Genomic DNA, 18306 nt, shown 5'->3' on the forward strand with positions numbered 1-18306 from the left:
AGGGAGGGGGAGGAGTTAGCTACGCTCCGTCTGTTTGAAAACAATTCAAACGTCAACAAAAACTAACGTCTCGCAGATTCGCTTAGAACGCCTTTAAATGCAACTTAAATAAGGCTCAGCGGAGCGCGTCCACTGACGCCATGGGTGTTTGTACAGAAACTTTCATGTAAGACAGAGGTAGTGATAAACGAGATGTGCAAACATCTATTTTAGAGATTTTGTGGTGGTCAATTTTTTTGTGGCACACTGAGAAATAAATACATGTATGGGAATGTACAACGCCGCTCTCACTTGTATGATGTCACGGCAGGCAGCGTTAACATAACGACACGCCTATAATTCGTCCCACTCCGAAGTGTTACTAAACTCGATGAAAAAGCTAACCAAGCCGAAGTGAGGTGAGCTGACCTGACCCAAACTGTGGGGTACTATGCAATGGAAAACCACCTTTTTTTTTGAAAGTGGAGTAATCCTTTTAAATCTGCACCAGAGGTCATGTACCTCAATATTGGTTTGTTTATTGTAAGTCTGTGTTTATAATCTGATTGGTTAATTGCTTCACCGTTCTGTTTTTCAGTGCTCTCATTGGTGATGTTGATGGTGTGAATGAACTAAATTACCAGGTACAGTACATTAGCTTTTTAGTTGTCATTTAATTTAGTCATAATAATAAAAACACATGACACTTCAATAATTTTTATCTCAATAGGAGAGTGAATCAGATAGTGATGATGATGTGTGTGTGACCATCGGGGACATTAAAACAGGCGGATCCCAGAGCTTGTGAGTAATACAGATGCTTTACAAAAGGCTTATTATACCAACATTTACATAAGCATTACATTTATTCATTCAACGCATGTTTTATTCTAAAGCATTCTACCTCTCATTTCATATGTGCATACTTTTGAGATTGAACCCATGACCTTGGTGTTTTTATCATGTGAGCTACAGAAACACAGTACACTATTTTCAAACCAGTGTTGGATCAAAAAGGGCATGCATGGTTGTTTCAACCCATTCTGGTTTGTTTAAAGCGATAGTTCACCCAAAAATGAAAATTCTGTCATCATTTTCTCATCCTCATGTTCTTCTAAATCTTTATGAATTTTTTTTTCTGATGAACACAAAAGATTCCATAGTAGGAAAACATACATATATAAAAAAAATAATTATGAAAGTGTTTTGATAAATGATGAAGAAGAATTGGTACCAGTTAATGGTACCTATTGAATTCCATTGTATTTGTTTTCCTACTATGGAAGTCAATTGTTACAATCAGCTGTGTGATTGCCATCATTTATCGAAATATCTTCTTTTGTGTTTATCAGGAAAAAAAATCATACAGGCTTAGACCAACACGAGGATGAAATGACGACAGAAATTTTATTTTGGGGTGAACTATCCCTTTAAAACCATTGTTGGGTCAAATATAAACATTGTCTTTAATTAAACCCACCAGATGGCTTCGTCGCTTTTTGATCAAACATTGGGTTGTAAATTTTTTTACAGTGTAGTTTTTTTCCCATTATTTTGTACTCATTATTTCAAGTCTTCACACATTAATTTATCATAATGATAAAACCATTTCTTGGTTGACACATTGCTATAGTAACAATTGTTTTGTGATTTTGTTTGTAGATCATTAGGGTCCAGTTCAATAAGTCTAAACATAAAATCCTTGGGATCAGGTAGGCAACCTTTTTTTTCTATTTTACATCTTTCTTTGAACCTTTGAGCTTAAGAGGTACTTTGGAAATGAGAATGTTTTTTCTATATAATATGTAGCAAATCAATGTTGTTTTCAGCAGTAATCCTTGTATTTTAAGAGCTTTGCTTTGGTGGGTTTCCAGCTAATCAAATACTGGGCATATACCACCTAATTAATATTCATGATCACGGCTGATAAGGTTTATAAAGTGTTTTATATTGTTCCTACATTTGTGTTATTCAGTACAGTAGCTTTTATGATATTTTTATTGTAAGAATGATTTAACTGGATGACCATGGAGAAACATTTTATGAAACAGAGACACTTAAGAGATTAATCCTGCCCTCTGTCCTACTTAAAGCAGCATAGATAGAAACCATAAAATGTAATTTCTTCTCAAACAGTGAAACTGTGTGTACAAAATGAAAGATTAATAAAGGTTATAATAGCTGAAGCGATTTATATTCCAAAGTTAAAATATTCCCACACAGACATTTCATATAAATATATATTTCTTAAATCACCATCATTGCATTCCTGAACAAAGCTTTAAGCCTTATTGAACTTCACTGCTGAGAATCCTTAGGCCATTTCCCAAGACTTGGCTTGATCTGTATGTGGGAATCCAGCCTGTAATGTCTTATCTACTCTGAGCCAGGCTGTAAGTCCAGAGTACTGGAAGTGGATGCTGAAGGCAATGTCCTGGAGACAGATGGGGAGCCTTTTGAAGAGAAGCCATGGAGGAAGCCAGGTGCGGTCCCTTGCATTAATAAGTGTGAAGTTTGTGCACCTCAGTTTCAGGTGTGTTTATTTGTACACTCTTACTGCACATGTTTTGTACGAGCGCAGGTGCAGATCTTTCAGATTATTTTAACTACGGTTTTAATGAGGACACCTGGAAGACGTACTGTGACAAACACAGACGACTGCGCATGAGCCTGGAGATCTTAAGCTTGAGCTCATCTGACAAAATAACGGTACGTTTAGCATATGCATCCTTTCACGGTTGCGTCAACGCAAAAATCACACTTTATATACGGTGCTGAACAAAATCCACTGTGATTGCATTGCATGTCAGTCAGATGAGCTCTTGATCTGTCTACAATAGCGAGTTGCTTTTATTATTTTCAGATATAACTAAACAATACATATATACATTTCCAAAAAAACGGGGGGGGGGGGGGGGTTAAAGAGGTCTTATAAAACGGGCAGTTCTGGTTCTTCATTCTGATTGGTTGAAACGCGTTCTAAGCCGTGATAAATTTGGACAAAGGTGTATTTTCATTACAACAGCTACTGTATCTGTGCTGTTTTAGGCTTTTTGATGGATAACAAACTGTGTATAACTTTGATTATTCTCTCGTTTAGGTACATCCAAGTTCCAGTGATCTGTCCGAATATGCATCCATCTTAACCAGGTGCGTGCATCACCCCTGCATCCAAACACATCCCTATTAACCTCAAACCACTGTCAGACTCACCAGACCTGCGTAAAATCCTTTTCTACCTTTCTATTTGTTTATTGACTGTGACCTTTAAAAACTATAAATAAATGATATACTCTGTTATGGGTCAGGGTAGATGCCTTTTTTTTTTTTTTTTGAGAATGAACAGTCTGTGTACCTTGTTTTTAGTATTTTGATCTTAAAGCATCACATGCAATGAAATTGTTTGGCATAATCCTGGCTTATTTACTGTGCGTGCCAGCCTTTTTCCAGTAACAGCTTCATTACGGTCATAATGGCTTTCTGCTGGGTTGTCCCAATCCACTACACACGCATATCATCATCTCTGTTTACCACGGTTTTATTTCTTTCATTTTTTAACACAGCTTTTGATTCTTATCAGCTCTTGTTTTTTATTCCTCCCTGAGGAAAAACATCTTGATGTTTCTCTGTTACTTTTCTGTGTTTGAGATGGTTGATTCCTGGTGGTCCAGACTGCCTTTGGTCCAGGGCAGGAGTTAGCTAAGGGTGACTTTTAATCAACCGTTCCTTGAACCTCTCCTCTATCGGTTGAAGGTTATGCTTTGCTCAGGGGGATGCGTATGAACCGGACCATTCAAGGGTAAAGCAACAGTCCGGCTTTTCATTACTACATGATATGTGCACAGACAGAATGCAGGAGTCGGTCACAGAACGTCCAATTTAAACACACGTGAGGTTGCATTTTCAGATTGAAATGAGGTTGTCATTGCATGCAAAAGAACTGTCATGCTGCATTTACATTTGTTAAGGTACGAAAGGCTGTACTAAAAAAATACATTTACTCACCTTCATGTTGTTCCAAGTTGCGTGACTTTTCTCCTTGGAACACAAAACGAGAAGTAAATAATGCGCTGGTTATTCTTGTTCCATGCAATTATAGTTAATGGAGACTGGAGCTTTCAAGGTTTAATGGGAGTAACTATCTTTAAATGGAGAAATCTGTGTGAAATGTGTAATGCAATGATGACGTACAATGAAAAAAAACTGTGTGTGATGAACACAGACTGCAGGGCCAGAGCAGGGGAGGGTGTTTTTAGGTGTCCCATCATAAAATCATAAAAGCATAGCATTTAAAGGGATAGTTCACCCTAAAATAAAAATTCTGTTATTTACAAATCTGTATACATTTTTTGTTCTTATGAACACAAAGGAAGATATTTTGAGGAATGTTTGTAACCAAAATAGTTAGATGCTCATTGAATTCCATAGTAGGATAAATGAATATGGAAGTCAAATGGCCCACTGACAAACATTCCTCAAAATATCTTTCTCCGTGTTTATCAGAACAAACACATTTATACAGGTTTGAAACAACATAAGTGTGAGTAAATGATTACAGTATTATCTTTTTTGGGCGATCTATCCCTTTAACCCTTTCCTGGACAGCGTTTTTTAAAAAGTTGCTTGCCAGCATTTTTTGCAATTTTTTTTTTTTTTTTTTTTTTTTTTAAGTTTCACAAAATCCCTTCCAGAAAGTTATCTTCTATAAATATATAAATATATGATATATGCAATGAAAGAACAGACCTCTGATTTCAATCAAACAAACAAATAAACAAAAATAATGGGAAAAAAAACATTTCATCCTATCTTCACTTATCACCTCTAAAATATAGGTAGGTTTCTTCAAAAATACAAAATTTTGAGCAAAAAAGCTGAATAATTGCGTTTTTTTTAACTGTTTTTGAATTGGGTAAGAGGGCCACCAGTTGGATAATAGCGGATTTATGGATTACAGTAGAAACTCGTCAGGGAAGCGTCATTGGCAAGGATATGTTTTCTTTTAATTGACGAAATAACGCCGCAATGGTGGGGAAAGAGTTAATGCATGCATGATGAATGTAGCATAGGGCAGGGGTAGCCAACGTTGGTCCTGGAGTGCCGATGTCCTGCAGATTTTAGCTACAACCCTTATATACTGTAACCTTGCCTATCTGTAGTTTTCAGGTGACTATTTATTTAGACCAGGGTTCCCCAAATCTTATCCTGGAGGGCCGGAACACTACAGAGTTTAGGTCCAACCCTAATCAAACTTACCCCCCTGTGATTTTCTAGTGATCATAAAGACCTTGGCTGTGGCTCAATTAGCTCCCTTGTTCAGTAGTCAGGCCATTTTAAGGGCTGTCTCAATCGCAAAATCCTTCCAGTGCACTGGAACATTTGTTCCCTAAAAATTCCCACAATGCAAGCAAAAACCAGTGAGCATCGATGGTTCCCTTACCGGAAATCACGTGACTAATAATTGACTTCGGTCCTTTTGAATTATATGAAAATAATGCACACCCGCGGTGTTAAGGCTTCGCATCGTGCCACATTACCACCTTGGGTGTGCATTATTTTTAATAATTCAGTGGCCCGTCATCATTTATTCTTTACGTACCCTTCACTCTCAAAAAATAGTTTAAGCTGTCATTGGTGCAGTATCCTTCTGAAAAAGTCCTTATATTTATCATTTATGTACAGATATGTATACATTTGGTACCAATGTACCTATTGAGGTACTAAAATGCACTCTGTATAGGTACAAAAGTGTACTTTTTGAAAGTGTACATACCATTCCAGTGATAGCTTTTGTACGTTTTTCTGAACATGTATTTCCCTATTAAACTGGGCAGTGAAAGTGACCATTCATTTCAATGGGAGCTTGGCAACTTGGCAGCAGGAAGTGGTCTTGTCCAGCTACATGACAGTTCAACTTTTTGCAAATGACGAGCGAATTTTCGGAGCGGCTGCTAATGAGAGTGAAGCAGTGGAGTTTACATCATCCGTCTTTTGTCATTTAGAGACAGGACCGTTACTCTTTCCTTTATACGTAGTTGTTACAAGGACAGCCAGAATTAGGAATGCCTCCTAATGACCTACTGTAATTGAAAGAGACAGGCGACATACAGCGACAAAGTCAGGCAGTGTGCATGAGTTACTTAGCTTGTGTCTGCATATATAATGTTCAATGCAGTATTAATGTACCCTTTTTATATTTGATACATTTTCAGTGACTGAAATAGGTTATTGCTTAGTTCACTGTGTGACTGTGTGTCCATGTGTCAGGGGACTTGAAGATTTATGAATGGTAACGACCACCAAAGCACACGTTCATGCAAGTGTGTAACTGCTGTGTGTACATGAGCTAAAAATATTTGTGTTGCGCACATGAGAGATTTCCAAGATCAGCATGAAATGGTGTTGACTGAGGTTGCATGTAATTGTGTGTGCCCACCAAGTGTCCTTTGCACACCCAGAAAACTGTTGTACATCTTCTGACTAGTATTACAAGACATCTTATAAACCACTTTAATATTATTTTGTGTTAACAAAATAAATTAGTCATACAAAAATGATTGTGTGCTTGTCTGTGGTTACAGGAAGTCAAGCGGTTCCATCAATGTTATCGGAGGACAAACTGGGACCATCAGTCGAGTGGAAGGCCGAAGACGTCACGGCGCAGATGAAAATAACATCCAGGTGCATTAGTATGTGATAGACAAAAGGTGTGAGTTATTTTTTAAACGGTAATCTGCTATAGCTCCATGTTTATTTTAGGTTGTGTCTGAGCATTCCTCGGATACAGAGCTACCTTCCCCAAAGCTGCTGCCATTCTTTCCTCCAAATATCCCACCTCCACCATTTCCTCCTCCCTCCATCAGCACCACACCCCCCCTCATACCCCCACCACCGCCCGGTAAGTGAGCTCCACACATTCTTACTCTCACACACACTATGTCAGCACAGAAGGGACTGACTAGCATTCTTGTGACATACTGTAGTAGCGTGTCCATGATACCAACCACATTGCAGTTTTTTGTCCTTGAGGGAACCTCTCACTTGCAATATTTAAAGTTAATCTTTATAGTGATAACATGATTTTTCATGATTATAATTTTAATATATAGACACTGGATCAAGATTGAGTAGCCCTATTACTATGAATAGGGGACAATGCAACACTCAATATGGCCGCTCTGGTGACAAAAGTCCCACCTTCCAGTTAAAGGACCAATCAACAAACAATAACGACTGATGATTCTCTGTGGGAGGGGCTCTATACAAAGTCGTATGTTGTAGTTCTCGAGATCAGTCTCGGTCTCAAGACCACTTTTTAAAGTTCTTGGTCTCGTCTTGGAATCGACCGCATTTTTATTCGGTCTCGTCTCGGTCTCAGACAAAGAGGACTCGGAATTTTATTTCTAGACCGGTCAAGACCACAACTGATGGCACACTGAAAAAAATTATTTTCAAGAAACAAAATTCTTAGTATTTTTGTCACGTTTTCAGTAAAAATATCAAAAAATTCTTAAATTACGATGCTTTTTCTTGATGAACAAAACGACCCAAGAAAATAAGTCTAGTTTTTAGACCAAAAATATCATATTTAAGTGATTTTGTGCATAAAACAAGCAAAACATCTGCCAATGGGGTAAGCAAATTTTGAATTTTTCTTGAATTTTTCTTGAATTTAGTGTTTAAGAAAAAGGTTCAAGATTTTTTTGCTTACCCCATTGGCAGATTTTTTTGCTTGTTTTATTCACAAAATCACTAATTTTATATTTTTGGTCTAAAAACTAGACTTATTTTCTTGGGTAGTTTTGCTCATCAAAAAAGCATCGAAAACAAGACAAAAATACTAAGAACATTTTTTCTTGAAAATCATTTTTTACAGTGCACATCACAAATGTATTTTTTATCAATAATTTTATGCAGTTTATTCAGGTTTGACATATGATGTTGGCATTGTTTAAACATTGTTTAAGTTTCTCCCAATGACAGTTTTTCTTATTTTATTACTAAAAACACCTGCATTGTGTTAAGTGGATGGCAAGCCATGGAAAGACAGTTCAGATTATGGTTAAAAGTTGATTTCAGCTCTTTAGTGTTTGTTCACTTTTATTTGCTTATAGGCAAAGATAAATTCCCACATATCTGCAATGCCTTTGATTATTTTATCAACTTCTCTGATGGCACACACACACACACACACACACACACACACACACACGTTGGTGTATGTGGTTTACGAGGACATCTCCATAGACGCAATGCATTTTATACTGTCCAAACTGTTATATTCTATTCCCCTTACCTACCCCAGTCCCTAACCCCATTGTCACAAAAACCTGTTGCCAGTCTTTAATCTATGAAAAACTACCATTAAGTATGTTTTTTTAGCTTTTCCGTTTATGGGGACACTGTCTGTGTCCCCGTAAACCACCTTTATAGCATAATAAACATGTCATTATACACTATTCATGTCCTCCTAAACCACATAGACCAACCCTCACACACACACACACATACATACACACACACACAGACAAGAAGTGCCTAATCATATGCATACTCCACATTTTATCATAAGTGTTTTAATGCAGTGACTTGCAATGGTCTTGGTCTCGGCCTGTCTTGGTCTTGTCTCCGTCTCGGCCTGTCTTGGTCTTGGTAATTGACTTGGTCTCGGTTTAGGTGGTCTTGACTACAACACTACGTATAGCACACTAGTATGGTCTCAAAATGCAGTGAAATGCCCTGTGATGCCCCAAAATGCTGTATTAGGTACAGTAGGCAGGTGATGAGAGTTTAAGTCACAGCCATTATTCATTATACTTCTGAAATCCAGTATAATAATGATTTTCAGGCTATGTGAGAGTTCAGGAGCCAAAGCAGATGAGCTCCAGCTGTATGACTTTCCTCTGGCAGATATGAAATATTGAGATTGTTATACTCTGCAGGAGTTTGACAACACATGTGCGTAAGCTAGCGTATTTTTATCCAGGTGTGTCCAGTCCTGCCTGGCGATCAGCTCCTCCAACTTCCGCTGCTCCGCCTCACTTTGAACAGGAAATTCATAGCCGAGCTTTCTCAACTCTGCTAATTTTATTCTTCAAAGCACAGTCAGAAATCGCCTTCTGCCAAATCCTTGCCAGCTCTCCTCCTGATGGCCCACTCAGACCCATCACGGATAGATTCACCCTCCGCCCCTTTTCAAGACCCCCTTATACTTTTTAATGCAGTAAAAATATTAAACTTCCTGGTCAGGTCCAGCCTTTGAAGTTTATCCTTTAATCAAGAACAGATCATATTCTTTTTATGAAAGTACCCTCCTATCCGTCTTTAAACTTATGGCTACTCTTTCCAAATCTTCTTCCCTGCGGATATCACTGTCCTGTTACAGCCATGCTTTTCCTTTTGTGTTTCTAATGTGCTGCGTGCTTCTAAAAATAGCTCAGGGCGGGACGAAAGAAAAAGTGCTGTGCCAGCAGAATCGTGGCACTGGAAATGTGCTGAATGACCCAGCTGTGCTGAAAGAGAGAGGGGGGGATGGAGAGAGGCTGTCCAAGTGAGCATAATGGGTTTTATTAAATGAGGTTGTGGAGAAATGAGTAAAAGAGAAAGCTTTTTTGAAGTGGAATATCACATTTGTTTTCTGTGCAAAAAATGATGCAATGATCCTGTTTTCAGAGAACATGTGCATGAACATCAGTGAGGGTTAAGACTGTCATTTTCACTAAAATAAACCCAGACGGGTGATAAGTGTGAAGGCATCTTGAATCATCCTGACAGTTTATTTTACGATCAGTATTTATTTAGAAGATCACAGAGTATATTACATATACATTTATGCATTTGGCTTTTATCCAAAGGCAATTACAGTAAATTACAGGGGTGTTTCCTGGGAATTGAACCCATGACCTTTGCGCAGCTAATGTAGTGCTTTACCAAGTACATACAGCAACACTACAAAAGTGCTGCAAGTGATATGAAACAAGTACAGTGGTCATATGAAAAATATCATGAGTTGCGACAGACCTATCTGAATCAAGTGTTTTCAAGATTATGCATGTGATCCATAATGTTTATAAAGTTCCAATAACCTAAACATTATTTATGTTAAACAGTCAAAGAGCTTGAAATATAATGGCTAATATAAAGAAATTTAATTAAGGTAAGCAAGTAAAGAGCAAAATATGAATGTTTCAATTCATTATTAGCCATTAGCCTTCACAGTCTGCCAAGTATACAGACTAGTCCTTATAAAACCCAGACTAATGCTACGTACACACCAAACGTGGGGCATTGCATTAATCGCTCTAGATTACTTGCGAGATTTAATTTTGTGTCATGCGAACTTTTCACTCGAGTTGAATATTTTCAGATGCGTCCTCGCGTCGGGCGATGCGATGCCGCCATATGGGCGGCAGTTGGCCGCGAAAACACACACTGTTCGCCTCAAACGTGTCTTCGCAGCCAACTGCCGCCCATGTGGCGGCATTCGCATCACCCCACGTGAGGAGGCATCTAATTGCGTCTTTGCATTGACTTTGTATGTAATCTACTCGCGCAAAATAATCTGGTGTTAAGTTTTTACCATATTCCTAAACTGTGTTTCCTCACAGAAACCATTATTAGATCACATCTCACTAAAGTTCACGGTTTGTTCTTTTTCATGATATAAATTAAAGGACCTTTGTGGAATTTTAGCGGCATCTAACGATTGTGAGATTGCGAATTTAAACTAACCTCAATTTCGAAACGCAAAAAAAGAAGCTATGGTAGCTGCCACAGGATAAACATGTCGTCTTCTAAGACAACGTAGGGACGAAACATGTTCTGTTGAACAATATATGTAGATAAAAACGGCTTATTCTAAGGTAATAAAACAATACAGTTAATTGTGTAAGGGCTTATACAGTATATCACCAATTATATAGTAATCTATATTATATTGCATTTCTGTAAAAAGATCCTACTAAAAGTCCCACATTGCACCTTTAAGGCTGGGTCACGCTTAGGCGCGTTTGACCCCCAAAGCCTGGTTCGTTTGACTAGTGTGATCGCTTTGTAGCGCGCCCTTGCGCGGATTGGTTAATCGCGCCCCAGACAGATTGCAGACGTGTGTTAAATCTGTGTTTTTTATTTAGAGTCTTAGAGTCACACACACAGCCCTCTCACATGCCTATCATATTGCTTAGTTGACGTGTCTTATGTGTAGCGTAGACATTCACGTAACCCTGCTGCGCGCATCATAAGGTTTAAACGAAGGCAGATGAAGGTGAGTGGTCGCGCAATTGACGTCTCTCCTTTTGAAACGTCCTCTGCCGCGATTAGCGTTCACACTACACCTTTCGCGCCTGAGCCCATGTGAACCAGGCTCCATCCCACCTCTGCAACCCGGCCAGGGCGCGATTAATTAATCCGGGCCCGGGCGTGGTACAGAGCGATCACACTACTCAAACAAACCAATCTTATCAGATTTTCAAAATGTGAGCAACCAGACATGACATAAAATCATAGATTTAACAGTTTTGTTTTCATATGACCAAGACAGCACATGATACACAATACAGATTCTATTTACAAACAATCAGAGTTATGACTGTGAAGATGGGAAATCTCGCAAAATTTCTTGTGGTCAAAATTGACAATGGTAGACTACAAGCAAAAAGAAATGGCAATAGTACTATTTTGCCTGCTTTTTACAGAAGATTGGCAGAAACAACGAAGCAAGCTCAATGTTAGCTTGCATTCTTCTCACTATTTACAGAGTGTGCACGTTTGTCCTCTGGGTTCTCCTACACGCAAATATTCAACATGTTGTGCAGAATCCTTTCGCATAGCATCCACAGAAAAACAAAAAGTAGGGCATAGTGTGTGTAGCCAAAGGACAATTCAGACATTTCAAGGACAACACGGATGATTTAAAAGGTTCTTGGTGTTTCTGTGTGTGTGATGTATTGAAGGGGCCACTACGTCTCTGCCTCATTCTGTGTTAACCAGAGCTGCATGATTTCTGTGTTCCTCAAATTACTGTTATTCTTAGAGCCCCTTTTCAGTCATTTTTTGTTGTTGTTCAATACTTTCTTTTGGAGCTGGATCCCATCAGGGGTCTGGAAAAACAAAAAGGGGGATGGTGCCCAGATGTGCACGAAATTCTTGCGTCTGTGGCCGAGTTTGATCAAAGCAGATAAGTGCGTCTCTCTGCCATGTGAGGGAGAATGTGTTTTTTGGGGTGCTGCGACGGCCTATTTGTTTCACAAATGCTTTTTGGGGGGGAAGGGGGGCGTCACGGTTAGCGAGGTAGTAAAAGTTGCATGCCGCTGAGTTTGTTGAATTCTGACTGAACGTCTTATAAACAGTGTTGAGTCATTTAAAGTCAAGACATCTGCATATACACATGTGCAATCCATACATGCACGCACATTTGGAATAAATAAAAATCATGGACGCTTCATTTTTATCCATTGTTTATATGCTACAACATTGTGTATGACAAACCAAAACACACACACGCACTGTTGTAAAAACAGTAAAAGATACTGTCACTGAATGATGTACGCGTCTAATTTTATCGAATTTTTGAACGCTACTTTTTTATGCTCAAGTATAAAAATGTGTTTCGAGTGCACTGTATTATTATTCACATAATATTTGTTCATGCCTGTCATTTTAGGTTATCCTTTACCTCCTGGCGCCTCTTTGTCTATGATAAGGTAAGTGTTTATGTTGACGTTGTACAGTAAAGTAATGTACTTTATTACTGAGATTGTAGTAAAACCACAGTTTGTTAGTGCAGCATATAACTTTATAATCAGTTATTGATTTAATGAATGCAAACAATGAGAACAAAAATGATTTATGTCAAAATATCACTCATGCGTATTAGGAATTAATAGACCGGCTGCTGTATGTAACGGGTTTGTCATTCATATCAAACAACTGAACTACTATTTATTTATTTTGCTGTTTACCTGAATGATTACTTTAATAATTTCACACTTACATATTACAGTTTTACTATTTAAAGGGCACCTATTTAATAGCCAGAAAACAATGTTATTGTTCTATTTGGTATAAGAACCTTTTACATAATATCATGTACTAATACACACTTACACACCACACAAAATGTAAAATCGTGAAATTGATAATTGGTGCTCTTTAAATTATTGTTTTACTTTAGAAATTTCTCTAGCATTGATATTGACTCTTGAAGTATTATAAAAACTTATTGTAAGTAAACAGAATGTCAGTTTAAGTGTATGATTTAATGAGTCATATTCAATCCTTGCATGTATCCATATGTGTATGTTTGCAGGTCAGCAGCGTACAGGCGAGAGAGAGAGAAAAAAGTTGCAATGAGGTAGTAAGAGTAAATGAGGGGCAGTGATAGAAGATGCCTTATAGAAGTTAAATTGAATAATATTCAATCCATGTATGTATCTATATGTGCATGTTTGCAGGGCGGTGGCGTATAGATACGGGAGAAGCTGCTGGCGAGTGTATGCAGATCAATGCAAAAATAGCAGAATGTTACAAAGGCAGCAGAGGGAGAGAGAGAAAGGAAGAGACAGAACAAGAAAGAGAGAGAGAAAGAGGTAGAAAGAGGGGCAGAAATAGAAAGTTAGATTGAATAAAAAATATTTTTTGTTTTTGTTTAAATTATGTATTTGTGAAAGAAAAAATGTATGGTAAACCATACTTGGAACGTGACCTCTGCATTTATCCCATCCAGTGAGTAGTGAACACGCACCCGGAGCAATCGTGCTATAGTAACTGTTATTCATTAAATGTTGATGAACTGACGGACAAAAGTGTTATTTCCAGAGAAAACCAGATGTGGCGTGCAGTCAAGCTCAGCATTTTTAGATCAAAGCAATGGAGCAATGCTGTATGGTGTGCTGTAGTATGCTACATAATATACTGCGTCTGTCACAAACTAGTACAGCTGGCCTGCAAGATGAGGAATTGTGTCTTACCATCAGCATTTAACAATTTTTATGGCATGTTTGTGCTGTTCCTTTAGCAAATCAGAAGTCAATGTGCATTCAGAAATGCCATTATCAGTGGAGGCAATAGATTTTTTTTTTAAGTTCCCTCTAGATTGTTATTTGATCAGTTATTTCTGCCAAAGCGAAGACTCACACACTGTAAAAAGGGTCTGTGAAAATGATTGAAATTAGAAAAGTCAAAATTTATTAGATTAAATTTTTTGTGTCTCTCACGACACAAAGGTTGAATGACAACTTTCATTGAGTTTATGGGACAGTTAAACTGTCTGCCGCTACAAAGCCTTCTCTTTAAGTGGAAGTAGTTGTCGTCTCCGTTTCTGTCTTCAGTATGATAGCTTTACCCCAGACTGTAGAAAAATCAAGACAAAAGTGGTTCTTCTACTTCAATTAATCCAATATGACTTCCTTTTGCCCCTGCATACTGAATTACTTATTCTGTTTTAATCCTGCTTATTCAGATCATCTATTGCTAATGATGCACTGTACTGTAGCAAATGTGTTTTAAAGGCTTTTTAAACCTGTAAACTTTTTCTGTAAAACACAAAGAGGCAATTTTACAGATTTTTTTACTTAAGTAGTGTTAAAAACATGTGTCAAGCTCCAAAAATGAAAAATAGAAAACCATAAGTGGTCAATACACAAGCCTATTGTATAGATTTTTGGAATAAAGTACATAAAAGTTACTAAATATATGGTCTGCTTTTATAGTAATTTTTGGGCGTTGCCAGACAATGTCATTATATTGTATTAAAAAGGCTATGAGAAGATTAATCAAATATCTACCTTTTTAAAAAGTCAGCGTACAGGTTTGGACAGCATGAGTAAAAAATGACATTTTCCAGCTGAATGATTCTTTTATGGCCGCAAAATGTCGGTTGAGTCTCCTCTCATCTCTCCGACGCCACTGCTTATCTTCTTAGGGCTAAAATACAGTTTAAAAACCATCCCCAACACCGCACGAAGGCCAAATAAGGCATAGAGAGGAACATTCAGGGTGGCCATGGTTGTGCTTGTGGCCTCCTGTTTACAGGCATCGAGACCTCCCGATCCATCCATCCTTCATTCTTTACCTCCCTCTGTACTCTCAGTGTCCCCAAGACAAACAGCCCAATCTCAGCCAAGTCTGTGTCCCCCCACTCACTGTTTAGTACTATAGTAGATTCACTCCCCATCACAGTTCACAGTCATCCTCATCTGAAGAACATTCTTATGTAGACTTATGATTAATGTCATTTTACAGAATTTGGAAACTTTTTTATGACCTCTCATTTAGGGACAGATTTACTAACAGCTTGCGCCAGCGCAAACCATAATTTTGGCGTTAAGTAACGACTGTTGGGATTTGCTAAAGACGCGCAGGGGATAGTTACAGTAGGGCTGAAAAGGTGTGGCCTAGTTATTTTTGTGACTGACCTTATTGCATATGCATTGCTAGGAGTGACTTTCAGACACAACAAAAGCGCATCAGACATTGCTCTTAGTAGATTGCGTTGGTTATTATGGAAATTGATGCACCTGTGTTATTAAATTTGTGCCTTTTTAGTAAAAACCCCACAGATTTTACCACTCCCAGAGCTGATCCTGGCCTTCTGGGGGCCCTAAGCAACTTTGTGAGGGGGCCCTGTCATCGTTTTCATAAAAAACATTCACTGTCTCTGCTTAAATGTACATTACTGTGACACTCATCAGAATACTTCCTAATTATAACATTGAACATGTTTTCTGAAAAGCCCTTAAACTGTTACATTAGTACACTGTAAAAAAATTCCGTAGAAATTGCAGCTGGGTTGCCGGCAATTTACCGTAGATTTAAATTTATGTTTTTTACTGGCGATATTTTGTTCAAAGTTAAATGAACATTTAACATTTACAAGTCTTTGTCTTTACAGAGTAAAACTAAAAAAACAGCATCAAGCTAAACATTCTGGGAAACAAAATCTGAAGCAAAAAACAGAAAAAGGTTGATGAAGATTTCTGGTTCCCAGAATGCTTTGCATGAGGCTGTTATTGTATAGTTTTATTCTGTAAAGATAAAGACTTAATATTTCAAATGTATTTAACTTAGAACAAACTCTTGCCAGTAAATAACATAAATGTAAAACTACGGTAAATTACCGGCAACCCAGCTGCAATAACATTGTAATTTCTACGGATTTTTTTTACAGTGATAGAAAACAAGGTCTACTGCCAAATATATTATTTTTTAAGAGATGTAGAACATCAGGGAAACAAATATAAAATTATGAATAAAATAAACCCCAAATAGCTGTCAGATAAACTATAACAAACAACTCAAAAGATTTTCCAATTTGTTTTAAAACTATAAGGCTTGATCAGACTTCACAGGGAAACATACCAAAATACATCAATAATTCTCTAAATATGCAGACATTAAACCTAATGTGCATTGTTTTATTTAATTTTTTTAACACGTATGAAAGATTATTAATGTGAACAAGGATTTCTAACAAAACACACTGGACTAAAACTGAATCTAGGGATTTTGTTATAAATCCATTTGCATGGTAAGTCAAGGCAGAGAGAGGAAAAATTGCTAAATTGCGTTTCCTGCACCGGGCGGATATCTTTAAACCAAATCCAAATGAAACGTATGTCGATAGGCACGTCAACCGCATGCGGAGCTGCATAGATGATCTGACACAGCAATTAAAGTATCGTGAGATCAGACTGCTTGTTATAATTTTGAATGGCTCTCGTGGCACAATGATGTCACTCGCCAGCTTGTCTGTGCAGCGCTACATGAAGTTAAGAACAAGGGGGCCCCCTAGTGGTGCAGGACCCTACGCAGCTCGCGTAGCCTGCGTATAGGGCGGATCGGTTCTGACCACTCCCATCGGTGCTTTTTGGAACTGCGCTCTCACGCTAATTTGCCCCATTTAGTAAATCTGGCCCTTAGTCATTATGCAAAAAATGACCAGTTTCATCAGTTTATGTTGGGTACCACTACGTATACAGTATTTTTGTTTGATTTGATGGTTTATACTTTTACTCAGAGTAGTTGCTTAAAGTTACCTGGTACAGAACAATATAATTGCCTGTATGGGTGGGTTTTTTTTACCCCCAGGCTCAGTGAGGGAAACTTTTTAAGCCCTCCACTATCACAGTGCCCAGTAAGGCCCTTATTGCTGTGGTTTCTGTTTAGTATTTGGCAGAAGCATATACAGTACCTTTAACAATGCTGTCTCATATGGAGACAGCATTGGCTGTTATGATCCAATAATTCAGTTGACATCACTAGTTAAATTTCAAAATCACCACATGAACAAAAATAACACTGGAAAGAAAATAGTATACTAAGATAAAGAACCGAGTTCCTGTTTGATTTTGTTCCAAAATGATATTTTTCCTCTATGGTCTTATATTATCTAGTTTTATTTTTGTTCCCTTTATCTCTGCATCTCTATGCTAATTTTTCCTCTTTTCACTCTCTCCTGACCCAGCTCCCTCCATTTATTTCCATTTCCCCATCTTTAACTTTGCTTCTTCGATCTTTTTTCTGTTGTTTAAAGAATGGTTCCTCTCACGTCTCGCTCTCTCTGCCAAGTCCAAACATCCTTGTAGGAGTTTCCGTTCGTCCGAACCCTGCCAACCAACTGTATAATTCATGAATCACTTCCTTTTATACCATCACTCCAAAAAACTTGGTTTTCATCTTCTCCCTTTTTTTATATCCTCTCTTTTATGTTTTTCACACATATGCAACACGTGCGGAGAATATGTCATAAATATAAACGTCCTTATACAAGTAACCGAGGGAGCCTCCTGGGCCGCAAGGCACTCTGGGAGATTTCAGTTTCATGCCACCTTTCCCGCACCACTAAATATATTGTGCCTTGCTTCTTAGTCATCAAAAACTATTCTCACTTTCCTGACTTCTCTTCATTTTAGACTGAAGTCAGATTCACCCACTTTATTAAACTTTTATTAAACTAAAATGTTGCTGTGCTGTGCGTATTTACATGATGTAATTATCACTGTTAAAAAATAAAGGTGCTACAAAATTCATCACAGTGATGTCACAGAATAACCATTTTTCGTTCACCAAAAAACCATTCAGTTAAAGGTTCCTTAAAGAACCACTTCTTTTTTATAGTCAGTGCAGCAAATGGTTTGTTAGTATTTAATGTGATTATGACAGTAGTTATTAATCAAACAACAATCAAATGATGGAGTAAACCATTATAACCGGGCATATATCCAGACATGCACTGTAACGGAGCGTGCTTCCTGCATTTTAAAGACTGGTGCCAGGATAGCATTGGTTGAGCGATGCACTACAGTCCCAAAATAGCATGCTAAATTGCGA

General features: G+C 37.9%; 1 protein-coding gene across 1 annotated transcript in view; it reads left to right on the plus strand.

Moving 5' to 3' along the window:
* The window catches only part of fip1l1a (FIP1 like 1a (S. cerevisiae)), a 35056-nt gene that overhangs the window by 2740 nt on the left and 14010 nt on the right, over positions 1-18306 (plus strand). Inside the window, exons 3-11 of the mRNA XM_065257150.2 lie at positions 578-623; positions 710-783; positions 1642-1691; positions 2370-2462; positions 2561-2688; positions 3080-3129; positions 6561-6660; positions 6739-6877; positions 12641-12680. Coding sequence (XP_065113222.1) covers positions 578-623; positions 710-783; positions 1642-1691; positions 2370-2462; positions 2561-2688; positions 3080-3129; positions 6561-6660; positions 6739-6877; positions 12641-12680 — 720 coding nt within the window. The remainder of the gene's footprint in view (positions 1-577; positions 624-709; positions 784-1641; positions 1692-2369; positions 2463-2560; positions 2689-3079; positions 3130-6560; positions 6661-6738; positions 6878-12640; positions 12681-18306) is intronic.

This window comes from Paramisgurnus dabryanus, chromosome 12 (assembly GCF_030506205.2).
Source record: "Paramisgurnus dabryanus chromosome 12, PD_genome_1.1, whole genome shotgun sequence".
Lineage (NCBI taxonomy): Eukaryota > Metazoa > Chordata > Actinopteri > Cypriniformes > Cobitidae > Paramisgurnus > Paramisgurnus dabryanus.